Source organism: Cetorhinus maximus, chromosome 20, assembly GCF_964194155.1.
Source record: "Cetorhinus maximus chromosome 20, sCetMax3.hap1.1, whole genome shotgun sequence".
Taxonomy (NCBI): Eukaryota; Metazoa; Chordata; class Chondrichthyes; order Lamniformes; family Cetorhinidae; genus Cetorhinus; species Cetorhinus maximus.
This window is the reverse complement of record NC_135898.1, coordinates 77781086-77808833: the sequence shown is the minus strand read 5'-3', so window position 1 is coordinate 77808833 and position 27748 is coordinate 77781086. Positions and strand designations below refer to the sequence as shown.

The window sequence follows — 27748 nt, the reverse complement described above, 5'->3', positions numbered from 1 at the left end:
TGTTTTAGATCTCAGGGATATTGAGCCTAGCTGTTTGGTTGACGGTTGAAGGGCCTGTCACTTGACCGAGGTAACTGAAGGCTGCTGTTTACAGGAAGAAAATGGGCGAATGAACAAACGATCTGTTTTTTTCCTCTCAGAGTTGCAACCACAGGAGAAACGCTGTTGCCGTTCAGCGGCGAGTCAATGACATAAAGGATGGGGTGTAACCGCAGAATTTCAGATACAAAACAGCACAAAAGGGACAATCCGTTTCATTCACCTTAACGATCAGTTTTAATGTCTCCTATCAAAGTTCACACCATTCCATTTAGTAAATAAAAAAATCTCTTTCCAAACTAAAGAATTCACATACACACACACGTACAATATTATGGCCCAGCAGGACCTTAAGCAATGCTCTAAAAAAGCTGTTTCTATTCCTTAACGTTTATTTCATGAAATATTACAACGCACACCGACAGCTTTTGAAAAATGACAACCACATTGTCACAATACGAGAATGGAGAAGCTACTAAACACGTCAAAAGACTCGAATTACACGGGACTATTTATCATACATAATACAGGGAGGTCTGCATCTGCTACTGTCCGATAGAGAATTATATTAATCGTTTGGGAACCACGGACATGATATTCTGCCCGAAGTTAGATGAAGAATGAGATAGTGAAGTAGAACGCCAAGCAACTTCGGTAAAAAATTTAAAAAAACTAAAACTCAGATTCCCAACTGAAACTCGGTGAAGCCATTTGACCAACTCTGGACGTTTCGAGGTGTTTAAATTTGTGGGGCACATATAGACCGGCCTATACTAGACAACAACCCTTCCGTTGTTCTAAAAAAGACAAAGTTGACGATATCTGTTTGAAACCTGAATTCCGTTCAACGCTGCGGCTGGTGTTCGATGTAATTCAGGCCCGCCTGCCTCGCTTCTCTCGCCGCCTTCATAACCCATCCTCCCCAGCTCACTCCCCATTCCTCATCCTCACACAGTCCATCCTCAAACCTCACTCCCCATTCCTCATCCTCACACAGTCCATCCTCAAACCTCACTCCCCATTCCTCATCCTCACACAGTCCATCCTCAAACCTCACTCCCCATTCCTCATCCTCACACAGTCCATCCTCAAACCTCACTCCCCATTCCTCATCCTCACACAGTCCATCCTCAAACCTCACTCCCCATTCCTCATCCTCACACAGTCCATCCTCAAACCTCACTCCCCATTCCTCATCCTCACACAGTCCATCCTCAAACCTCACTCCCCATTCCTCATCCTCACACAGTCCATCCTCAAACCTCACTCCCCATTCCTCATCCTCACACAGTCCATCCTCAAACCTCACTCCCCATTCCTCATCCTCACACAGTCCATCCTCAAACCTCACTCCCCATTCCTCATCCTCACACAGTCCATCCTCAATCCTCACTCCCCATTCCTCATCCTCACACAGTCCATCCTCAAACCTCACTCCCCATTCCTAACCCCCCCCAGCCCATCCTCCCCAGCTCACTCCCCATTCCTCATCCTCACACAGTCCATCCTGCCCACCTCACTCCCCCAGTCCATCCTGCCCACCTCACTCCCCCAGTCCATCCTGCCCACCTCACTCCCCCAGTCCATCCTGCCCACCTCACTCCCCCAGTCCATCCTCCTCACCTCACTCCCCCAGTCCATCCTGCTCACCTCACTCCCCCAGCCCATCCTCCCCACCTCACTCCCCCAGTCCATCCTCCCCACCTCACTCCCCCAGTCCATCCTCCCCACCTCACTCCCCCAGTCCATCCTGCCCACCTCACTCCCCCAGTCCATCCTCCTCACCTCACTCCCCCAGTCCATCCTGCCCACCTCACTCCCCCAGTCCATCCTCCTCACCTCACTCCCCCAGCCCATCCTGCCCACCTCACTCTCCCAGTCCATCCTCCTCACCTCACTCCCAATTCCTAATCCTCACACCCCCCCATCCTCTTCCCCTCACTTATCTCAACCTTGGCTTCACAGAATTTCGTTTCACTAATAAGTGGAGCTGTTACAATCCGACCCGAGAGACACCCACTATTCAAAAAGCTATCCACGCTTCATTTTGATTACAGTATCCATTAACTCCTCCTCAGCTGGTTGAAGAAATAACCGACATACATTCGGAAAAAAACTGGGGGAAAAATGCATTCTGGCACAAGTCGGCGTTTGAAACACCGCCCTTTTCCTGGATAAAAAACCCAGCAGAAACGCTGCACGTCAAAGTGACCAGGAATTCATTCTCAAACTGTTCAGCCAGCGTTGGGAAACTGCGAAACCGGTCATTAGCTCGTAACTGCAGCTTCCGAAAACGGATGGACACATAGACGCGGTGCTGTGTTTTGTGCAAGAGTTTCAGACGCGGATTCCAGTTTTCAAATGTTATTCAGGAATTATTGGAACAGCCAATATTCGGTAATACCTGTCAGAAATTCACCATTGCAATCAATAAAGGGTTTATTTTTTTAAAGCGAACTGTGGTGTCACTCAACATGATTGGCATTTACCTTTCGTGAAAAATAGTCTGGATAGAATTGACCATGTTTTTTGGAAGTCACGGGAAATGGTCACCAGCCAACATTCGCCCACAGGCTGCGGTGCACTTCGTGTTCTATCTATATTGGTCATTCTTTTATGGGCACGCTATCCCCTTTTCCACCCACGCGATGAAAGCGAACCTTCAGCCCATCGACAGGGTGCACTACCGGGACAGTCTGCATCTTAGGGTAGGCGGCACTGGCCAGCTCCCAGCGCGCTGCGCTGGTGAGTTCAATGGCCAGGGTTTTGAGGATCACTTGCGCCAGCTCTTTTCCGATGCAGCTCCGAACACCCCCTCCGAAAGGTAAGTAATTGAATCTCCCCGCTTTGCTCTCGTCCCGCTCTGGTCCAAATCGATCAGGATCGAAAGTGTCCGGGTTCAGGTACACGGCTGCCGTCTCCTGTGTGTCACGAATGCTGTAGATAATATTCCAGCCTTTGGGAATCTGACACCCCTGGCAATCAGACAAAGCAGCTTAGTTGCAGCTCGCGGTTGTCGCTTGAAATTGTAATAAATATAACTTAAACATATAAATGAAATGTACATCCAGCTAAATGTTACACACAATGACTTATTCCTTCACTTGCAAAAACGTTTCATTAAAACTCCTGCCAGCGAGCTGCTAACTAATAGCTATTGAAAATAACACATTATATTGATGAATTCAGTAAGCGCCTGCATTTCAGACAGTGGCGTTCCTGTTAGGAGAGAGATAATTCACAGGACAAAGGAAACGCAGCAGAAGAGAGAAAGATTTGGGAAAAGTGGGGAGGGCAACAATACCCGTTCAAGGGAAGTATATTGACATTTTTAAAAGCCGGGAAGGTGGCGGGAAAAGCTGTGGTATTTAAAGAATGAGTTCCAAACTACAGGCCCGCAGAGGCTGGAAAAGTGTCCACTTTTGGCAGGATGCGGGAAGCAAGCAAGTATAAAATAACAAGAACACAAGGAGCAGGAGTGGACCATATGGCGCGTCCAGTCTGCTCCACCATTCAATATGATCATGGTTGATCTTGGGCTTCAACTCCGTTTTCCCGCCCGTTCCCCATATCCCTTAGTTCCACGAGGGATCAAAAATCTGTCCATCCCAGCCTTAAATATATTCAATGACGGAGAATCCACAACCCTCTGGGACAGAGAATTCCAAAGATTCACAACCCTTTGAGTGAATTCCTCTCTGGCCACGGGGGAGGTGCCAGAGGACTGAAGAACAGCTAATGTGGTTCCGCTATTTAAGAAGGGTTGTAGAGATAAGCCAGGGAACTACAGGCCAGTGAGTAGCACGTCAGTGGTAGGGAAACTATTGGAGAAAGTTCTGAAGGAGAGTGTCTATCTCCACTTGGAGAGGCAAGGTTTGATCAGGGATAGTCAGCATGGCTTTGTCAGAGGGAGGTCATGCCTAACAAATTTGATTGAATTTTTTGAGGAGGTGACCAAGTGTGTAGCTGAGGGTAGTGCAGTTGATGTAGTTTATATGGATTTCAGAAAAGCCTTTGACAAGGTCCCACATGGGAGACTTATAAAGAAGGCAAATGCACATGGGATACAGGGTAATTTGATAAGGTGGATTCAAAGTTGGCTTAGTTGTAGGAGGCAGAGGGTGATGACAGAAGGATGCTTTAGTGACTGGAAGCCCGTGTCCAGTGTGCTCAGTCCCCTATTATTTGTCATTTATATAAACGACAGATGACTATGTCGGGTGGGGGGGTGGGGGGGGGGGGGGGGTAGGATTAGTAAGTTTGCGGATGACACAAAGATTGGCCGGGTGGTTAACAGTGAGGTTGAGTGTCTTGGGCTACAGGAAGATATAGACGGGATGGTTAAATGGGCAGCTAAGTGGCAGATGGAATTTAACCCTGAAAAGTGTGAGGATGATACACTTTGGAAGAAGTAATTTGACAAGGAAGATTCAATGAACGGTATGACACTAGGAAGTTCTGAGGAACAAAGGGACCTTACCGTGTGCCCATAGATCTCTGAAGGCAGAGGGGCATGTTAGTGGGGTGGTGAAAAAGGCATTTGGGACACTTGCCTTTATCAATCGAGGCATAGATTACAAAAGTAGGGAGGTCATGTTGGAGTTGTATAGAACCTTGGTGAGGCCACAGCTGGAGTACTGTGTGCAGTTCTGGTCGCCACTTTATAGGATGTGATTGCACTGGAGGGGGTGCAGAGGAGATTCACCAGGATGTTGCCTGGGATGAAACATTTAAGTTATGAAGAGAGGTTGGATAGACTTGGGTTGTTTTCGTTGGAGCAGGGAAGACTGAGGGGCGACCTGATCGAGGTGTACAGGATTATGAGGGGCATGGACAGGGTGGATAGGGAACAGCTGTTCCCCTTAGTTGAAGGGTCAGTCACAAGGGGGCATAAGTTCAAGGTGAGGGGCAGGAGGTTTAGGGGGATGTGTGGAAAAACTTTTTTACCCAGAGGGTGGTGATGGTCTGGAATGTACTGCCTGGGAGGGTGGTGGAGGTGGGTTGCCTCATCCTTTAAAAAGTACCTGGATGAGCACTTGGCACATCATAACATTCAAGGCAATGGGCCAAGTGCCGGTAAATGTGATTAGGTAGGTAGGTCATGTGTTTCTCACATGTCAGTGCAGACTCGATGGGCTGAAGGGCCCCTTCTGCACTGTGATTCTGTGAAGTTATTTCTCATCTCAGTCCTAAATGAGCAGCACATTATCCTGAGACCATGCCTCCATGTTTTAGATTCCCTGACCAGCAGAAACAATCTCTCAGCATCCTCTCTATCAAGCTCCTTCAGAATTTTGTACGTTTCAATGAGATCACTCCTCATTCTTCTAAACTCCAGAGAATATAAACCCAATTTATTCAGCGTCTCATCATAAGACAACCCCCAAAACCCAGGGACCAATTCAGTGAACTTTCACTTTACTGCCTTCAATGCAAGTATATCTTTTCTTAAATGTGGAGACCAAAACTACACACAGTACTCCACATGTAGTCTCACCAAAACCCTATACAATTGCAGCAACACTTCTTTATTCTTGTATTCCAATCCCCATGCAATAAAGTCAACATGCCACTTGCCTTCCTAATTACTTGCTGCACCTGCATGCTAACATTCCACATTCCTTGTACAAGTACACCCAAGTCGCTCTAAAAATCGACATTTACAAGTTTCATACTTGCCAAAAGTATTCTGCTTTTCCATTGTTATGACCAAAGTAAATAACTTCACACTTCCCTACTTTATACTCCATCTGCCATCTTGTCGCTTAACTGGTCTATATCTCTTTGCATTCCTGCTGTGTCCTCCCCACAGCTTACTTTTCCACATAACTTGGTATCATCAGCAAACTTTGATACATTACTCTGTCTCTTCATCTAAGTTTACAATATAGATTGTAAATAGCTGAGGCCCCAGCACTGATCATTGTGACATTCCATTCTCAAGAAGCTAAGGACGTCGATGTAATAATCAATGGTTGGAAGCAATCACTGAGCCATAGTGGGAAAGGGTTGGAGACATATGGAAGAATCATGAAGTCAATTTGTTGGGGCATGGGGAACCAATGGAATTTGCCAAGAAAAGGGGCTTGTGACAGTGCAGGACAGTGTGAAGGTAAGGACAAGCTCAGTTATCCTACTTGATGAGCGAGAATCACTTTATTCATTAGCTCAGCTTGCAAGGTTACTAGACTGGAACAAGTCCCAGACCCCAGCACATGCCCCAATCCCATTAAGAAGTTAGACTTAAAAACAGTAAATGCTGGAACATCTCAGCTGATCAGAATAGTATCTGTGGCGAGAGAGAAGCAGAATTCAGGGATTTCAGATCAATGACCTCCCATCAGAACTCAGTTTTTCCAGCATTCGTTGTTGTTTTAAGGACTTGTTCAAATTCCATTAAGCACCCTGGAGGATGTGAGCCAACATACCTGGTTCAATGTCAGATTTAGGAATCTAATATGAAGGGAGGATCAACTCAATTTTAATCCGCATTACCATGTGAGTCATCCTGACTCAGTGGTATCCAGTTGCCCCACCCCCATTCCCTGGATAATCATTAGGAAATGGAGAGGATTTATGAGTGTCTTTAAATGGCCAATAATGTTCTGATTAAACTTACGGCGATGTCCCCGCCTCCAACCACAGGTGAAGGGATATTTTGCTTTCATTAAAACCCGGGGGACAAATCATTGGGAATTACTTCCACCGGGACCCCTGTTTTTTTCTCTACATGATGCAGATAATACTCTGACAATTTATTTCCATATTTACTAATGTAAACTGTTAAAAATGGAAACGATTTCTGTATCTTAACTGGCAGGGCCACGCTTGCGGTTCAAGGTAAGATACCCCGAGCTGCCTGGCCTGTTTAAACGTGTTCTTAGCTTCATTCGGCTCTACAAGCCGTGCACGGATTCTGTTGAATTGTGTCCCCCAAGTCCAAAATGAACTGGAGCCGCCTCTGCTCCTTGGAGGATGAGGGGGTGGTGCTGGGGAAAGCGGAGACTTATTTTAATAAGAACGGAATAGGCTACATTCTACTGAAATTTAAAATATTCAGCCCCAGTAATTGGAGCTGAATGATACCGAGCGCACATTCGGCTGGTGCTGCCATATACTGGATCACTTGCAGAAAAGAATACTTGTAAAAGGAGAGTTAAATTTAATTGGCAAAGGAACCAAATGGACGATGAGATTTGGTGTTAATTCGCCGATATTTATGATATCAATGCACTGCCGAAAAGTGATGGAAGCAGATTCGGTAGTAAATTTCCAAAGGGGATTGCATATATATATATATATATATATATGGAAAAGGCAACATTTGCAGGGTTATGGAGAAAGGGACTAATTGGAGAGCCCAAAAACAAAACCCGGCACAGACGCAATGGGCCGAATGGTCTACTATGCTGAACAGTTCTGATTCTATTGTTTCTGGCGTGTTTAAAGCCCTCCTTTCCCGGCGTCAAGTGCTACTTACGTTCAGCTCAAAGGTCTGTAACGCTGTCCTGTAGCCCCCAGACACTGGGGGCAGTAACCTCAGCACCTCCTTGACCACACAGTCGAGATAACGCAGGCGGCTGAGTGTGTCCAGACTCAGGATGTGCTGGCAGTCACAATTCCGGGACATCTGAGCCGTCTCACTCTGTATCACTGCGGCTCCCGGGAACTCACCGTCTGCAGTGACCAGGGACCCAAAGTACTCTTTACCCTGGACTCTGCCGCCTTGGCTGCTGCGGATTTGCTGGCACTCTTCATCCCGGGCTAGTTTACCTACGGCAGTAGTGGATTGCTGCCAGCCGTTGTCCCGGGTTGAATTCTCTTGGGTGAAAGAGGGCTGGCACGGTTCAGCCCAAGTCTGTTGGTCTCGGGCTACCCTTCGGTGCTGACCGTCCTCGATGTCCTGAGTCGCCTTGTTTTCAATGTGGCTGTCCTCGTGGGGAGCGGTGTTATCCCGGGATGTAATGGGATGGTGGCATTGACAATTGCGAATCAAACTGTGCTGTTCCAGCTCCTGTCTCACTTTCTCTCGGGCCTGGGAGTGTTGGAGAAGCAGGAGGACCAGAGAGGTGCTGGCACTGGCCGTGGTGGAGAAAGCGGCGAAGATCAATTCAACCGCAGCTTCCTGGAATAGAAAGAGAGGTGTTGAGATAAATGGCAGAGTGCTGGAAGGTAGAAAGAGTTTAATTTCACCGCAGAAACCTGATCAAAGCCAGAAACAATGAACGAGTTTGGTGCACAGCTCAACTTTAAACATTCCTCCACCCCTCCGTTTGTGAAGTGGCCAAAGTCTTAAGAACATACAAACTAAAGTAAAAGGAGACGCAACAGGTTCACTTAATACCCTGCAAAACATATTATATAATCTAAATATATTAATCTCAAATATTGAAATGTCTCCATATTAGTTAGTGGCCGTTCACCAGATCATCAGTTTATTCCAACAGAGCCGACAACTCCAGACTGACACGGTTATTTGTTAACTTCTCAGCTATTAGTTGTCCAGCCAGTGAAAAAAGGTGGAGTTCAGCTATACACAGGGCACGCTAATACCCACCTCGAACCAGTGAGAAGAGCTAACGGCTCGGGTTATCATCAGCAGTCGAACGGCCATTCTGTGGATCACTCGAGATTTTTTTTAATTCAAATAAAATTCTGAAAGTGCGCTTGGTTTTCATTGCCAAAACCATTGCCCGTTGGTGCCAATTCTGTGTGTGAAGTCGATAATGCTCTTTTGCTTCCATAGCAGAGTTCTCCTTGTGTCTTGGCCAACAAATATTCCCCAACCAACATTACTGAAATTGTTTATCTGGTCATTATCACATTGCTGTTTTTGGGATCTTACTGTGCATAAATTGGCTGCTGCAGTTCCTGCATTACAATGGCAACTACAGTTCAAAAATACTTGATTGGTTGTAAAGTGCTTTGGGGCATCCTGTATACATATACTTTCTTGTTCTGTAGATCAGTACAGTATAACACCACCCTCCATCACTAATGTATAACATAATTGATGCACTAACCCCTAGATCCACTCTGTAATCTTTCATATCTGTTTTCTTAGCCCTACTATGACCAGTGTTTCTCTGAAGGGCTCTGCTAAGTTTCCAATCCTCTTCCTCCTCTCCACATCCAAATCAGGATTCATGGCCATCTCCAACCAGAACTCATTCTTTCCCAGACCTCAAAACCATAGAGCTCCAGCCTTCCTTCAGTCTCATCTTCCTGAAACAACTTTCCGGCTTTTAAACCAAAATGTTGGTGTCATCTCACTGAATCACTATTTCCTGATTTATCGTCACCCTTGGCCTCCATTCTTGGTTTCCAATTTATTTAAAAAGTTAGCTCCTTTGCCTCCTATCCTCATGGATTCCTTTTCCACAGCAAGCTAATTAAAGATTAATTTACTTTTTCATATGCAGATTTTATGAAGGTGTCATGAAGTGTGATGGGATCTTTCAGGTTCCTCATATCCCACGAGCTTTCCTTCCTCTTCTCAGGAGGTTGCAGAGAATTGTCTTGAAATCACATCCCAAAGTACTTTACAATCAATGAAGTACTTTGGAAGAGTAGTCACTGTTATTTCCATGTAGGAAACATGAGTCAACTGGCACAGAGCAAACCCCACAAACAACAATGAGATAATGATCAGATTATTTGTTTTTTGATGTTGATTTTAGGGATAAATATTGGCCAGGGATAACTCTCCTGCTCTTCTTTGAGATAATGCCAGAAGATTTTCTACATCAACCTCACAGTGCATGTGGGATCTCAGTTTAGCATCTCATCTGAAAGATGACACTGCCAACCCTCAGTATGGCACTGGCCTGTCAGCCTGAATTGTTGTGCTCAAGTCCTGGAGTGTGACTTGAACCCATAACCTACTGATTCAGAGGCAAGAGTACTGCCCAAATGAGCCATAGCTGACACAACAAGGGAATGAAAGAGTCATACAAAAGCATTAAGCATTTATTCAACACAAAATTTCAATCTATTTATAGTTAAATCTTAATATTAGCACAGATGTACATAGATGATTCACACCAGAGTGTAAGGCACCATGATAATTCAATCAAATAAAAAATGTTGCTGTTATTGGTTCTGAATTTCAATAAACATGCAATTACAGATAGCCTTGTACATGTCTACTTCACTGGTTGCTAAAGAGCAGTGGAAAGGACTGACATTAATTTATCCTGCTTTTGTCTCATTACAAAACCTTTGTTATGATTGAATTAAATTGTACTTTTAAAAAATATCAATGTACATTATTCATCAGGGACAATATGTTGGAAATCATTTAATATAATTCTGCTATTTCCAACTGCCAGCTAACTGATCTGTTGTGTACCACTTGTACTCAAACCACACCTAAACTGATGCTTGGCTAAAGTAATGGTGACTATATTTGATATGCCATAAAAATAAATGATTGTGCTGTTGCTGAACCAACCCCAGATGATAAAATTCTAAACAGATTAAAAGTTTAATTTACATATTCAATCTGATGTCCTGAAGAGGTTACACGTCCAGTTTCAGTGATTTTAGCTGAGTCACTCTAGTCTGTGCTTAGGCTCATCTCAGTTGAGATGGCAATAAAATGCTTAAACTGGCTTCAGGTCTGCTAGTTTACGGGAGGGGAGGAAAGCAGCAATGGCTCCAACTCCTGATTTCTATCCAGCTACCCCTATAGGAACTTTGTATAGAATTTGAATGAAAACAAGACTGTGGTGCCCTCTATGTTGCATAGCTTGCCAATGTTCACTATCATGGGTCATGTGAATACATTCACTCAGGTGAGGGGTGCCCATGTAGTCATAGTTCTCAAGGCACCAATGCTGTCAGAATCTGAGGGGACAGAAGCCAATTGGTGACAAAATAGGAGAAAGAATCCACATTCCATATAATGGAAAACATTTACATTTGCTATTGCAGAACATGCACATATTTTATATATATGCAAATAGAATTGAGTTACTACTGTCTTATAATAGTCACTTGACATCATGGTTGGCCTGGGTGGTAGTCTATTGGAAAGTTGTCGACAATGTGGAGAGTGACCTGGCAGGTGCACAATAAAGCATCAGTTTTTTTTTTAAAAACCCTTGAATTTCAAATGGGGCAGGTATCTGTCCTCACTTTGCTGAGGCCCTCAAAATTAATCCTAAAACCCCAGCTTCATTCAAAAGTGAAAGAAGAAAGGAACAAATTTACACTTATACAGCACTTTTCACAACCTGAGAATGTTCCAAAGTGCTTCCCAGCCAATCTTTTGAAGAATAGCCACTATTGTAATGTAGGGAAAGGTGGCAGTCAATTTGCACATAGCAAGGTCACACAAATATTCATGAGAAAAGTGACCAGCTAAACTGTGGCTTTTACGGTCTTGGTTGAGGGATAAATTAACTCCTCCACTCTTCTTCAAATAGTGGTATTGGATCTTTTAAGAGCCAACCCTTTTATATTGGGGTGGTGGTGTGTTACAGATCACTCTGAGTTCGAGTTGCTGAGGTAACATGCACTTTTACATGCATGTTGTAGTTTGGAACCATGGATAGTGATGGTAGAGGCTCCAACTTTCATTCTATCGCATGGCTGACCAAGAACCTCTCTTTCTCCTGCCACCAGCCATTGACAGGTGTTGGAAGGACTTGCAGGTGGATAATCAACCTGTTTGGCCATGTTACGAATGCACCTTCCTTGGCCATCAAGTTCTGGGATGGGACTCGAACCCGGAGCTTCTGATTCAGATGCAGGGCGCTAGCCACTCCACCACAAGAACCCCACTGTTTATATTGTAAGGAGATTTTATTGACAAGAAGGGAAAGTGTAACAGCAGAAGAGAGAAACCTAGGTGTCACAAACCTGAAATGCTTCCCTATTCTCCCACCATTGTCCTATTCTCCCAATATTCTCTATTCCTCATTTTCCCCCATCAGTTATCTCCTCTCCTTGCTTGAAGATTCTTTCCTGCTGTACAATCTATGGGGATCAATCAACTTCTGATAACCTCTCCAAGTGTCTTGTTTGAGCTTAGGTGGTCAGCTACAACAGGCTACTCAACAGGGATGGACACAGCATCTAAGCCTATTCCTATTTTCACCAATGACTACACAAAACATTTCCAGCAGTCATTTGATAGCTAAAGAAAGATTAGGACCTCTGCTTAGCTTTCATCTCTCTAACCAAAATATTAAGGCCAGTTTTAAAACTCCACTATCTCTGCTGTGATCTGCAAACTCTACACAAATTGGAGGTTGATCCTGGGACCTCTCTGTTCTATATGACTCCATGAATCACTACCTTACCCAGCAGTGGGAAAGCAAAACATAACATCTTTATCAAAAAGAAGCCCCAAATTATAGTGAAATACAATCTCCGTGCAATCCAAAGTATAACATTGAAAATTAATAAGCAGCATTGATAGTCAAAAAAAAACACAAAAGAGATTAAATAAATTAGAAGAGGAGCAGAATAAGGAGAAAAATTAGGTTTACCAATATTCAGGTTTTCTTTTAGAGGAAAACTGAAATGTAATGACATGTCGGTAGCTTGACATATTTCAAGGTCAATGTGATATTAATTAGATCAAAAATCCTGCCATTATCTTTAAGATTAGATCTGATTTTTCTGAAATTATTTAACCAATCACTCTCAATTTCTATGGTTTAAGTACTCGATCTGCTTCAGTTTAATTAAGCTGCACCAGAGGCAGTACTTATAAACACAGGAAAGCATAGGACAACAAAATGCTATTCAACCCATTAAGGTCATACATTACAAAGACCACATACAATCTAATCTATCATGCTGTTTACTCCATCCATTTAATCTCTATGAACCCTAAATTTACTAAAATAAATCCCTAGACTATTAATTTGAATAGAAATGAACTATTCCACCCTATCCTGCTGCCTTCCATATGCAACACTCCCTTTTTTTCCTTTGCCTGGAAACAATACCATTAAATGGTTTATCATCTTACTCTGTATCCCTATAAACTCCAGTCCTATTCTCAGTCAGATATTTATCCAAATCCTTTTTGAAGGCAGTGACACAACTGCAATTCTTTAGATGGAAACACACTTTGGGTCTGAGGGAAAATACTTTTCTTCTGATCTCTAGTTTAATTAGAGGTGGACCTCAAGTTCTCCAAGACACCAGTGTCCATTACTTTGTTGTGTTCAGTACCAAATGTCAAGTTATTTGGGCTGCCCAAGTTGGATAGTGGAAATCCTATAACACAGCCATGTTAAATTAGGCTAACCCTCTTGGCCACTGGTAATAAATCATTGATCTAACTTGAGTGCACAGGATCACAAGGTATGGATCAGAGACTCCTCTCAAATCATCAGGCACTAGAAAAGATGTGTGGAATAAATACAGTCAAGGCAAAGATGTAAAATTGATAGCAACTTGGCCATTAGCTAATTAACAATGAGGAGTTTGTCTGTTGGAACCAACCCCACAACTTCTTCCATTCCTTCTCCTTGGAGATGCTCTTTTCAAAATTATAAGTCTATTTCAATTTACTGACCCAATGTCTACTTTATCCTAAATGGAGACATCCATTAGTTATTTTGAATGTGTGTGTCTGCGAGAGAGTAGGAGTACAATACTGTCATTTTAATAAAATAACAGCTGAAGAAACCTGTAAAATATATTTAGCTTAGCAGATGCCTTTTGACTATTTCCTCAGAGAATGTCAGAGGGAATAAAAAGTTGATCTATGAAGCTGTCCAATTGTTGTAAAAACTGGTTCACTGATGCCCATTAGGGAAGGAAACCTGCCATCCTTACCTGGTCTGGCCTATGTGTGACTCCAATTCCACCCTTAACACTTAACTGCCCTCTAAAGTGGCAAGCACCTCAGGTGTATTAAAACTGGAAACCACACAGGGATTCAAGAAGAGAGACCACCACCATTTTCTCAGGGTAATTAAAAAAGGACAATAAATGTCATCCTTGCCACCAGGCCTCATCCCAGGAATATATATTTTTTAATGCATGTAGGTTCTCATGTAAGTGTAGCCACTGCTTTCACAGTTGATTGAGATATGAAATTACTACTTCCCATAATCTGAACTTGGTAAATTAATATTTCCTTTGTAAGTAATGTGGAGCAGCCTTGATGTGAGGTTTTCATAAATCCCAAACAAATTTGTGCTGTGTTCAGCAGTCATCTCAAAAGAGGCCAGTTGGGCCAGCATTAAGAGCATTGGAACGACAGGATAACCAAGGAAAATGCTCATTTTTGCCACACAATTGGCCTCAGCCAATGAAATCCATTTTGATAGTGAAAATTAGCTGTGGTTTGAGCCAATTGCAAAAAAAGAAAGAATTTTGAAATCTTCAAATAGGCAGGTTCCTTGCATGAACTGGTGAACGGGGAAACCAGAATAAACACCATTTCATTCACCTATCATTGATTGCATTAAAATGAATTCTATGTCTAGAGAATGTGTCATTATCATTGTACCACCTTAGGCAGGGTGAACAATGGTGTAGTAAAATAGAGCCAATAGAGCACAATCATTCCATCAGGGTCAAGTTATATTTCCACTGCAGGAGACTTGAACAACCAGATTAAAGAGCAGTAGAGACACAGAGAACCAACCTTTACCTATGTAGAGAGTCTGTATTTTTGGATTCTGCTATTGTTCTTGATGTTGACTTAAGGAAAATACTTAACTTAATACTATTAACATCTAACATTTGGTAGCTACAGAGTTTATTTGTGCCAAACAGTAACTTGTTCGCAGTCACTGGCTTTGAATTCAATTGCGACAGCCAGGAAAGAGTTCTCTGTATGCATGTTTACAACATAGAGAGTTTTCTAAGTTTGCAGAAGGAAGGTCCACTTTATCAAAGAATTACAAAAATAAAAACGGCTTAAATTATAAAGCCTGGCACGTCCCAGGGGTCCTCAAACACTTTGTGAATCCAATTTCTCAAGGTTCTGGAGTTACGCTCTGTGTGAAGTCAAAAGAAAGGGATGTGACAGCCTCCCTGACGACACCTCATAGTACTCCAATGAGGAGTCTGCTTAGGGCTGATGCAGAAGTAGTAGTATAACTGCACTCCAAGGCAGAACATATTTACAGGCTCCTGCCTGTCTGAAACTATCATTCTTCCCAAGTATTAGTTCTGCACTTCAAGAATACGGACATGCACAGATCTCTTTCAATAACTAAAAATTGATATGTTTTAAGCATGGTGAGTCCTTGGGCTTTTAAAACAAGGTCAGATGTGTTTAAAAAGAGCCATGGTCTTGTCTGAGTATCTTGCAAGCCAGGGTTGGCAATGCACTGGATCTTCAAGCATTGTTCAACTCAGCAGTATGAGATTGTCCCACCAGGGAGCTTCACCTCAATTCACTCAGGCCATAGTCCAGATCAACACTAAATTTAACATCAAAGGGACATGGAAATCCCTTCACACCGACACTAAATTTGCTGTGTAAATGCTTCCTTGGATTCAGTGAAGTCAAAATAATTGTATAGTAGGAAAATAAATTGTTTGTCAGTTTATTCAAATCCCTCTCTGAACTAACGCCAAGAAACATCTCCAACAATCATGAGTATCAGCAGCCATAATGTTGATTAGGTGCCAAGGATCACTGAGTGAGGTACTTCTGATTGTTAGTGGCATGTCTCCTTACTTGCAAATAGTTTTAGTGGAATTTCCTTTAAATCTGGTCTCTCCAATCAAATTAAAATGGAGTTGAAAATGGGGTAGGATAAAGGGAACTTCTTCCAGGACAGATCAGGTACAGCTTGTTGTCACAGAGACAATTTAAAATATCATTTTCGTTTTGGCAATTTCCACACTATGAGAAGTCTTATTTAGAAAATAAATATGTTACCTTAAGTCTTGGTATCAAAAAAAGCAGCTAGTTGAAACAATGTTCAAGAAATTTTTGGAATTTCTCATTTGCAATCTGCCATGTAAGCCCTTAGATTTGGTTACATCTCTATAATGGATTCCTAGGCATCTCTTAATCTATCATGATCTGTGCAACTAGTTTCTTTTAAACTACCAAAACACATTGGGTGAACAGGAATTATCTTCTTCCGATCATATATTATTTTTCTATTCAGAAGAAATATATATTAATGACTGATTACAAAGCGAATCTGCATTCCTCTCTCCATTTTTACTTCAGCTTTTGGGAAAATCATAATGTTCAATCTGAATAAGTTCCAACGAAACCATATTCACTGATGAGCTTGAAACACACATTGCATTTTCACTAGTTCCCACTTTGCACCAGTACCAAAGGTACTGTATGAATCCGGAATCAAGGATCAACCTGATTACAGAGGAATGCAGCACGGGGCAGGGGCAATCTCATCCCCTTGCAGTCCACTGTAAACGACGTTACATTTAGGAGAATTCATTCAGTAAATGCCTGAAAGGCTCAGCAATTCAGGCCGTATCTGTGAAGAGAGAAAACGGGCTAAAATTTCAGGTCGATGACCTTTCATTACAGATGCAGCCTGACCCGCTGAGTATTTCCAGCATTTTCTGTTTTGATTTCAAATTCCCAGCATCTTCAGTATTTTGCTCTTGTTTCATCTAAATATTATTTGCACCTTATCATCTGCACTAACTTTCCAGTATGATTTAAAAAAAAGGGAACATGCCTAAGGCACTAACGAGCAGAGTTCTCTCTTGGGCAGATGGGTTCCAGTTCACAGCTGGAACCAAGGGTGTAGCTGGTGGTCTGGAAAGGCACAGTCACAGTCTGTATCCAACCCCCTTCCCGGTTTGAAGATACTTCAGGCTATTAGACCGAGGGGCTGAGTGATGACTCACAACACACATATGCACAGGAGTGGTTCTGCCTTCTGGAGCGCAGTTTTACCATTATTGCCAGAACGTATCGATGGTTCAGATGCTCAGATGTTTGGGCAAAGGTTTCTAGTTTCATTCATTTTGGGGCAAGGGAAAATTAACGACAATAGAAATGTTAATTGTGAAAATAGAAAAGATCGGAAAGAGGATGGAAGATTAAAAGAATAAATGCATTATCAAGCGTCGGGTTCCCCTCACCTTCAACTCCTGGAGGTTTGGCTCCTTGCCGTTCTCTCTCGCACTGTTCAACATAACATCTAATGCATCAGGGTATGCTCCCCGGCCGGCGCTCTGTAGTTTTTCTGTGATCGCTTTTTCCAGGTACTCGTGCAGTACGTTACGTGCTTTGATGCCCTGTTTTTTTTTTATTTAAAAAATACACAATTATTCTGCATTTAAAATTGTCTCAGCCTGAGTTCACTTTACATTTAAAGGAATAGCGATCGTGCTGTTTGATAACTGGATTCAATACGGTGTTCAGTCTCGGAATTAAAAAGAGGCTTCATTCACCATTAGATAACTCTGGGTTGAATCTGATACCTTCTCTTTTGAATGAGGATTCTGTACAACACTTGAGTGAAATGGTTTTTGTCCGAAAAGCCACCATCATTTAATATATAACTGCGTGCACTCAATTCTACAGAAATCTAACGCTTCTGGAGAAACTTACATTAGAAGTTCGAGTTTAGAAGGTTTTGAAACTTCGTACAATACAAAACAGGAGAGAAAATACTGGCATATATTATGAATTCTAAACACTGTTTGCTTATGAACTGGGGCAGCCAATGTGGAACATTAACTCTGGCGGCAAATGGTAAACAGAGGTCTGATGGGCCCAGGCTTCAGCTAACTGTGCTGGAGGTGGAATGAATAATAAATCCTCGAGAGAGTGAGAGAGGGTTTAACTGTGTCAGGTTACATACTGATAATCTGAAACACACAGAACTGCACAGTACAACTGTCCATCTCCTGCTACATGTGTATGGTTGAGGTACTTACAGAAGGGACAGGACGGCACACGAGAGGAAAGTCTGAACCCATTTCATTTTGAGCGAGGGACAGGGGTAGGCGCCTGAAGAGACTGCACCGGGCAGGAGGGGCAGGGTATCGGTCCGGGCTCCGTGCTTACCTTCCGCAAGCCGCTGAACGGGAGGTCCACAGGCAGCGAGAAGATATTTTCCATCAGCTCCTCGAAGGTGCTGGACAGTCGGTCGAGCTGCTGATCCGCCGCCCGGAGACCGAGCAGGATCCGAATGGCGATGCAGAAAGTCAGCGCTTTGGTAGCGGGGTATACGGCGACTGGAGCGGGCTCCCGGCACCATCCCCGCACCCGGCTGCGGACCAGCTGCTGGATGCCAGGGATGTAGGTGTCCAGGGCGGCGTGGCTGAACACCCGGGCCAGCATCTGTAAAGACAATTGGAGAGTGTGAGGGCAGGGAAAAGCGCTCGTCCCTTCTCTTTAACCACACACACTGACTTTTCCTGTCAGGGAATCCTGCTCAACTCTGACATGTTAAAATGCTTAAAGATCTTTATGTTCCCAAATACAAGAAGCGCAGCGCCACTAACGGGACCAGCATGTTTAATGGACCCAATATTTACTTCGATTCTGTTAGCCGACGCTCCAGTATCTGAATTTATAACCCTATAACTATATATAATCCTATAACTATGTATAACCACGTATCACCCTAAAACCATGTATCGCCCTATAACCACGTATTGCCCTATAATCCTACGCATAAACTCATTGCAATCTGGTGATATCGATAGAAATTCCTCATTCCCTTCCTCAAGGAAGTAGTGAGTGGCTCTGTCCTTACCTTCCTTCTCTGTCGGTGCAGATCCCCGATCGAGTTAGCCAATGTGTTGAAGCCCAGGAGTATCCTGGTGCTGTGAGGCCACTGGGCGCTCACCAGGCTGTGCTCTCCCAGCAAGATCTTCCGAATATTCTCGGCACCTGTCACTCGGATCACTGGCCTGCCCAACAGGTGCGTTTTGAAGACGTTTCCATATTTCTCTCTCCTCGAAGCGTGGAAATGAGAACCCTGGCGAAAGAAACAGAGACTGCATTGAGGGCTAACTCTGTGTCCAGCCTGAGAGAGACAGGATGGAGACGGAAACTACTCCTCGTGTCATGTCAAAACACCCGAGGGGAAAGCGGTGGTTCTGGAAACCCCGGGTGTTGGGAGGGATTGAGCACAGTGCGATTTCAAACCCCACCCGCCCCCATACCTGGCGGATAATAGGCCTGACATTATCCAGCCCCGGTTTGATTAAAAAAAAAAGTGTCTCAAAAAAAGCGAAGCCACCTCCGCGGGGACATCAGGGCACGGGTCGGTGCTGGACTTTGTGGCTAATGGGAGGTGTACTTCCTTTACATGATCAACCCGAAAGTGTCCTCACCGACCCGGCGGGACTGTGCTGTCCAGTCAGAGCCATAACATTAAAACAAACCGGGGTTATGGGGGTAAAAAACAGAAAATGCTGGAAAAACTCAGCAGGTCTGGCAGCATCTGTGGAGGGAGAACCGGAGTTAGCGTTTCGAGTCCTCGACTTCTTCAGAGCCGGATTACGGGGAGTTCCTCGTGTGGATAGTGTTATAGTACTAGTTACTAGTACTAGTAACTGTAACAGTACTAGTTACTGCTCCCCACGCCTTTCCTAACCTGTTTGTGTCTAATTAAGCATTGTGTGAATACTCTGCAACCAGCAATTTCCCTCGACTATAAAACACGTGGTTGTAATCTGATAACACGCAGTCCGGATCTTTAGCCCATTTATGGGGACATTTTCCTTACTTGAGCCTCATTCAGTGTTAGGCATTGTAACCCTGGAAATAGGGTTCCTACCGCGTGCTTTATGTAACACTGAAATGCCCAGATTGTGACTCTAACTCCTGCAGAGACAGCCTGGCCACGAGCTTAAGGCACATCCGTGCTCCCCACTTTATCCGAGAGCAGCCGAGTGGATTCCCCACCTGTCGGAGGAAGGTATAAATCAAAGAGCCAATAAATCAACTAACTGCCTTGGTGGGGCGCCTCCTGTTTTATCAGGATGGATACAACGCGCTAGGAAAGACCTCACGCCAATTATTTCATTTCGCCAGTAAGAAAATAGAATACAGTTCACCAATTCAGACCCAGAATAGAAGAAATCGTCCACTAGAGTTGTCTCCCGACCTAAAATGTTTAACTTGCAGCATTACACTGTTGACTGTTCTCTCCTTCCCCCGTTACCTGGACCATCCAGTGCAGCGTCTCTCCGAGTAGTGGCCAGCCCATGGAGCCCTTGGGAAGCGGTAGCTTGTTGCCCCTGTCTCTGGTCACATTCCAGCCGAGAGTCCACAGTTGTCGGGATACGGCGAGCAGGAGCAGCACCGACAGGAGCGAGGTGAGAGCAGTAGCCAGAGCCGACAGGTAGTAAACCCCGAGCAGGAACATGGCCAGCAGCCGAGCGCTGGGTGGACAGAGCCGAGCGCTTTATGGTCACACAGTGGGGAATTCTGTGCCTCTTATCTCCGCGGGGAACTTGGTCTCGATAAGAGTTTTTCTCTAAAGCGGTCCTCTTCCCCCAATATCAAGGCAATACCTAACATGCAACGAAATGCCCCCAAATCGCAGTTGGATTGTTCGGGCGAACCTCCGCTCGGGTCCTACACACAAAAGATTCATTTCTTTAATTTAAAAAAAAACAGAAACAACTCAAACCCTCTGAGTAAAAGTATCAGTTGCAATCGTGGGGGGGCTTAAAGTAATTATTTATCAACATTCATTCAGTAAATTGAAAAGGTAAAAACCCATTTGAGTTGCTTTAAATGTCTCTGCATTCGTTGCTCTGGGTTGTTCAAACAATAATTGAATGACATTTCACCGTGATCATGGACAATTCGGTGAAAGAGAAATACTGGAACATAAATTGATGTTACAAACAGGAAAATCATGCATGTCCGCTGTAATCCCACTTTAGTTATCGAGATTTTCACATTCCACTCGGCGTTCTCCGGGCCGGATTGTCAGCCTGTGTAATGTGCGAGTCCGTTTGTTTTCTACCCTACAGCATTTACAGATATAATTCCCTTTAGATTGAAACGTATCATTGAAATGTGGCGAATCACACATATTCCTTGACCTCCTCAATAATCTGACAATTCTCCCTCCATTTCCAGGCAATTTCAACTCAGTTTCATTGGTTCGGCCGCCAAAAAAAAACTGCCCGGTATTTTAAAAAAAAAGTTCGATTTTACTTTCAGAATCATCCCTGTTCTGTTATTGTTGGAAAAGATACAGTATGAAGATCGTGTTGACTCGGCCGACTAATGACAGCGTGTCACCACCCCCCACCCCCCCAAAACCCAACAATTTGTAGACGAGAACGAAACTCCCTTCCAAAAACTTAAGACGACTTAAACAGAACAATCCACAAACATATTTATACAATTAGACCCGGACTGGAGTAGAATATGATGAACATTGATGCAAAACAGAGGGGCTTTCCAGTAACATTTTTGGTTGAAACGGTTCACTCCAATAGACAAGACTCGTTACTGAATTAATCAATCAAATTTGCCCTGGAATTCTGAAAACATATCGGATATGCTATTGACTGGAGGCAGGAGTTGCTCCTTGCAGGTCTAATCCGCTGGGGCTGTGTTCCACAACCGGACTAGAGTCTGCTGGAACCTCCGGCGACAAAGCGTGAAAGTTTACAGATCTTATTCACGCGTGTCAGTGAAAGACTCGGGCAAATAATAGGTTCGTTAAGGAGAGAAAACTGTCAAAACTTACTCCTGTGCCAGCACTGTGATTGGAAGCGCTCGGATTTCGTCAATCCCGTTCTTTCGGATGGCAAAACTGCTTTCTTTCAAAATTCCAGCCTAAACCGTGCTCCGGGTGTGTATTCGTGCGGTTTTTTTTTGTGTGTGTCTCTCTACAGCGTTTTTATAGATATTCGCTAACCCGACCATCCACCTCCTCGGATGACGTCGTTGGCAAATTTAAATACTTTGTGGAGTTGCAATGATCAGATTGTGATAATCCGCGCCAAATTACAGGGATTTAGTGGGAAGTGATCGCGGTGATTAGGATCGAAGGAGCTGGAGAGCAGGCAGTGTGACAGATGAGTGGCAGTGCTGGGATTCGGTGGGAACTCAATGGGGGAAACAGGTAACCAATAGCAGGAACTGCCCGGGCTCTCCACACCGACCAGGCCAGCTGCTACTACAGACCCTCCCATAGTCAGTCAATACAGTCAGTACAAACCTTACCACCCCCCACCCAAAAAAAAAATCAGGTAACGCGATCACAAACTTATTCTGTCGCTTACTGAGAAATGTTGGACACTTTGTTATCTCAATCAGTCAGTTTAACCCTGGAGTGCCCAGAGGCGAGTATTTATGAAGATTACTTTATCCATCATGAGGCAGTTTTCACATGAGGGGGGAATCAGTTCATACAGTTTGGCATTCTGGTTGTAAAAGAATAAGAGGCAAGCACAGAGCATAGTCTTTTACAGCTGCTCCCGGTGACATTGTGATAATAGTTACTTTGACTGCTTCGAGTTAATATCTGTTTGATTGCTGGGGCTTTGTAGAGACAGATGTACAGGCAGCGAAATCCTGTTTATGGGAATAGTTACAGTAAAACAGGACATAATAACTACTAGGCACTGAGCAAAGGACAACGTTGGGATTTAACCATAATATATCAGGGAATAACATGCATCCGGAATGTGTGTCAAATTGGGCCAGGCCTGCATACCTTCCCTTACTGAGGGGCCATTCAGTATCAAGAGGCGTGCAACGCAGTTAGAGTATTCGTTTACTTAACCAGCTTCTTAGCAACAAACTGCTTTAGCAGTTTAATTTATTTGAAAAAAAGGACACTGGGAGTTAACCCACACCCAGACACACATACACACAGTTAACCCGCACCGAGACACACACACAGTTAACCAACGCCCAGACACACACACAGTTAACCAACGCCCAGACACACACACAGTTAACCAACACCCAGACACACACACACCCAGACACACAGACACACAATCAACCCAGACTCAGACACACGCACAGTCAACCCATACCCAGACAAACACCCACACACACAGTTAACCCACACACACACACAGTTAGCCCACACCCAGATGCACACACACAGTTAACCCACACCCAAACGCACTCACAGTTAACCCACACACAGACGCGTACATGCACAGTTAACCCACAGCCAGATGCGTGCAGTTAACCCACAACCCCACACACACAGTTAACCCACACACACACAGTTAACACACACCCACACAAAAAAAGACAACCCACACCTAGACACACACAGTCAACCCACACCCAGACACACACACACACACACACAGTTAACCCACACCAATAAACACACAAACAGTTAGCCCACACCCAGAAACGCGCACACAATTAATCGACACCCAGACCCACACAGTTAACCCACACCCAGACCCACACAGTTAACCCACACCCAGACACACACAGTTAACCCACACCCAGACACACACACACAAGTTAACCCACAGCCAGACACACACACACCCAGACACACACACACACAATCAACCCAGACTCAGACACACACACAGTCAACCCATACCCAGACAAACACCCACACACACAGTTAACCCACACACACACACAGTTAGCCCACACCCAGATGCACACACACAGTTAACCCACACCCAAATGCACTCACAGTTAACCCACAGCCAGATGCGCACACGTAGTTAACGCACACCCAGACGCGTGCACACAGTTAACCCACACCCCCACACACACAGTTAACCCACACACACACAGTTAACACACACCCACACAAAAAAAGACAACCCACACCTAGACACACACAGTCAACCCACACCCAGACACACACAGTCAACCCACATCCAGACACACACAGTCAACCCACATCCAGACACACACAGTCAACCCACATCCAGACACACACACACACCTTTAACCCACACCAATAAACACACAAACAGTTAACCCACACCCAGACACACACACAGATAACCCACACCCAGACATACAGTTAAACCACACCCAGACACAATTAAGTCAACCCACACCCAGACACACATAAAGTCAACCCACACCCAGACACACACACAGGCAACCCAGACACACACAGTTAACCCACGCCCAGAAAAGCACACAGAGTCAACCCACACCCTGACACAAACAAACACAGTTTACCCACACCGAGACACGCACACAGTTTACCCACACCTTGTCACACACAGACTGTTAACCCAAACCAGTCACACGCACACAGTTAACCCACACCCAGTCTCTCACACACACAGTTAACCCACACCCAGTCACACAGGTACAGTTAACCCACACCCTGAAACAGTTAACTCACACCCACACAGTTAACCCACACCCACACAGTTAACCCACACCCACACAGTTAACCCACACCCAGACACACAGTTAACCCACACCCAGACACACAGTTAAGCCACACCCAGCCACAGTTAACCCACACCCAGACACACAGTTAACCCACACCCAGGCACACACACAGTTAACCCAGACCCAGGCATACACACAGTTAACCCAGACCCAGGCACACACACAGTTAACCCACACCCAGGCACACACAGTTAACCCACACCCAGACACACACACACACACACAGTCAACCCACACCCAGACACCCACACCCAGTTAAGCCACACCCAGTTAAGCCACACCCAGTTAAGCCACACCCAGTTAAGCCACACCCAGTTAAGCCACACCCAGATGCAGACAAAGTTAACCCACACACAGACAAACACAAACACATACCCAGACAATCCACGCCCAGACACACACACACAGTTAACCCACACCCAGACATGCACACACAGTTAACCCCCACCCAGACACGCACACAGTTAACCCCCACCCAGACACGCACACACAGTTAACCCCCACCCAGACACGCACACACAATTAATCCACACCCAGACCCACACAGTTAACCCACACCCAGACACACAGTTAACCCACACCCAGACATACATATTGAACCCACAACCAGACACACACACAGTGAACCCACAATTAGACACAGACACACGGTTAACCCACAACCAGACACAGACACACAGTTAACCCACACCCATACATGCACACAAAGTTAACTCACATCCAGATACGCACACAAAGTTAACCCATACCCAGACACGCACTCAGTTTACCACACCCAGACATGCACACAGTTTACCCACACCCAGAAATGCACACACAGTTTACCCACACCCAGACACACACACAGTTAACCCACACCCAGACACGCACACAGTTTACACGCACACAGTTTACATACACCCAGTCACACACACACACACAGTTAACCCACACCCAGTCAAACAAACACACAGTTAACCCACACCCAGTCACACACCCACACAGTTAACCCACACCCAGCCAAACACAAACAAACACAGTTAACCCACACCCAGACACACAGTTAACCCACACCCAGACACACAGTTAACCCACACCCAGACACACAGTTAACCCACACCCAGACACACAGTTAACCCACACCCAGACACACACACCCGCACACAGTTAACTAACACACAGTTAACACACCCAGTCACACAAAGTTAACCCACACCTAGCCACACCCAGACACAGTTAACCCACACCCAGACACAGTTAATCCGCACCCAGACACAGTTAACCCGCACCCAGACACACACAGTTAAAACACACCCAATCACACACTCACAGTTAACCCACACCCAGACACACATACCCAGGCAACCCACACACACAAAGGTATGCCATGCCCTGCCAACCCACACCCAGACACACACACACACACACACAGTTAACCCACACCCAGACACACACATTGAACCCACAACCAGACACACACACGGTTAACCCACAACCAGACACACACACAGTTAACCCACACCCATACATGCACACAAAGGTAACACACAACCAGACACGCACACAAAGTTAACTCATACCCAGACACGCACTCTCAGTTATACCACACCCAGACATGCACACACAGTTTGCCCACACACAGAAATGCACACACAGTTTACCCACACCCAGACACACACACAGATAACCCACACCCAGACATACAGTTAAACCACACCCAGACACAATTAAGTCAACCCACACCCAGACACACAAAGTCAACCCACACCCAGACACACACACAGGCAACACAGACACACACACAGTTAACCCACACCCAGATACACACAGTTAACCCACGCCCAGAAAAGCACACAGAGTCAACCCACACCCTGACACAAACAAACACAGTTTACCCACACCGAGACACGCACACAGTTTACCCACACCTTGTCACACACAGACTGTTAACCCAAACCAGTCACACGCACACAGTTAACCCAAACCAGTCACACGCACACAGTTAACCCACACCCAGTCTCTCACACACACAGTTAACCCACACCCAGTCACACAGGTACAGTTAACCCACACTCTGAAACAGTTAACTCACACCCACACAGTTAACCCACACCCAGACACACAGTTAAGCCACACCCAGCCACAGTTAACCCACACCCAGCCACAGTTAACCCAGACGCAGTTAACCCACACCCAGGCACACCCACAGTTAACCCACACCCAGGCACACACACAGTTAACCCACACCCAGGCACACACAGTTAACCCACACCCAGACACACACACACACACACACAGTTAACCCACACCCACACACACACACAGTTAACCCACACCCAGACACACACACACACACACACACACACACAGTTAACCCACACCCAGACACACACACACACAAACAGTCAACCCACACCCAGACACACACACAGTTAACCCACACCCAGTAACACACACACCCAGTTAAGCCACACCCAGTTAAGCCACACCCAGTTAAGCCACACCCAGTTAAGCCACACCCAGTTAAGCCACACCCAGTTAACCCACACCCAGATGCAGACAAAGTTAACCCACACACAAACACAAACACATACCCAGACAATCCACGCCCAGACACACACACACAGTTAACCCACACCCAGACATGCGCACACAGTTAACCCCCACCCAGACACGCACACAGTTAACCCCCACCCAGACACGCACACACAGTTAACCCCCACCCAGACACGCACACACAGTTAACCCACACCCAGACACACACAGTTAACCCACACCCAGACACACACATTGAACCCACAACCAGACACACGCACAGTGAACCCACAATTAGACACAGACACACGGTTAACCCACAACCAGACACAGACACACAGTTAACCCACACCCATACATGCACACAAAATTAACCCACAACCAGACACGCACACAAAGTTAACCCATACCCAGACACGCACTCTCAGTTTACCACACCCAGACACGCACACACAGTTTACCCACACCCAGACACACACACAGTTAACCCAGACACACACACACACACAGTTAACCCACACCCAGTCAGACACACACACACAGTTAACCCACACCCAGTCAAACACACACACACAGTTAACCCACACCCAGTCACACACACACACACAGTTAACCCACACCCAGTCTCACACCCACACAGTTAACCCACACCTAGTCACACTCACACAGTTAACCCACACCCAGACAAACACAAACAAACAGTTAACCCACACCCAGACACACAGTTAACCCACACCCAGACACACAGTTAACCCACACCCAGACACACAGTTAACCCACACCCAGACACACAGTTAACCCACACCCAGACACACACACCCGCACACAGTTAACAAACACAGTTAACACACCCAGTCACGCAAAGTTAACCCACACCTAGCCACACCCACA

General features: G+C 45.1%; 1 protein-coding gene across 4 annotated transcripts; it reads right to left on the bottom strand.

The window, feature by feature from the left end:
• Positions 1-2365: 2365 nt before the first annotated feature.
• LOC144694693 (cytochrome P450 26C1-like) lies at positions 2366-20339 on the bottom strand. 4 transcript variants are annotated; one of them, XM_078565279.1, is made up of 8 exons: positions 20136-20339; positions 18720-18944; positions 18026-18301; positions 17095-17250; positions 8023-8164; positions 7757-7764; positions 7520-7669; positions 2366-3014 (listed from the first exon to the last, which is right to left on the bottom strand). In XM_078565279.1, the coding sequence occupies exons 1-8, from the start codon at positions 20337-20339 to the stop codon at positions 2646-2648; spliced, it is 1530 nt and encodes a 509-aa protein (XP_078421405.1). In that variant the 3' UTR covers positions 2366-2645. The 4 variants fall into 4 exon arrangements, with proteins under 4 accessions (XP_078421405.1, XP_078421402.1, XP_078421404.1 ...); XM_078565276.1 differs by lacking the exon at positions 7757-7764 and having other exon boundaries at positions 7520-7659; positions 7975-8164; XM_078565278.1 differs by lacking the exon at positions 7757-7764 and having other exon boundaries at positions 7520-7660; positions 8024-8164.
• Between the last annotated feature and the right edge of the window lie 7409 nt (positions 20340-27748).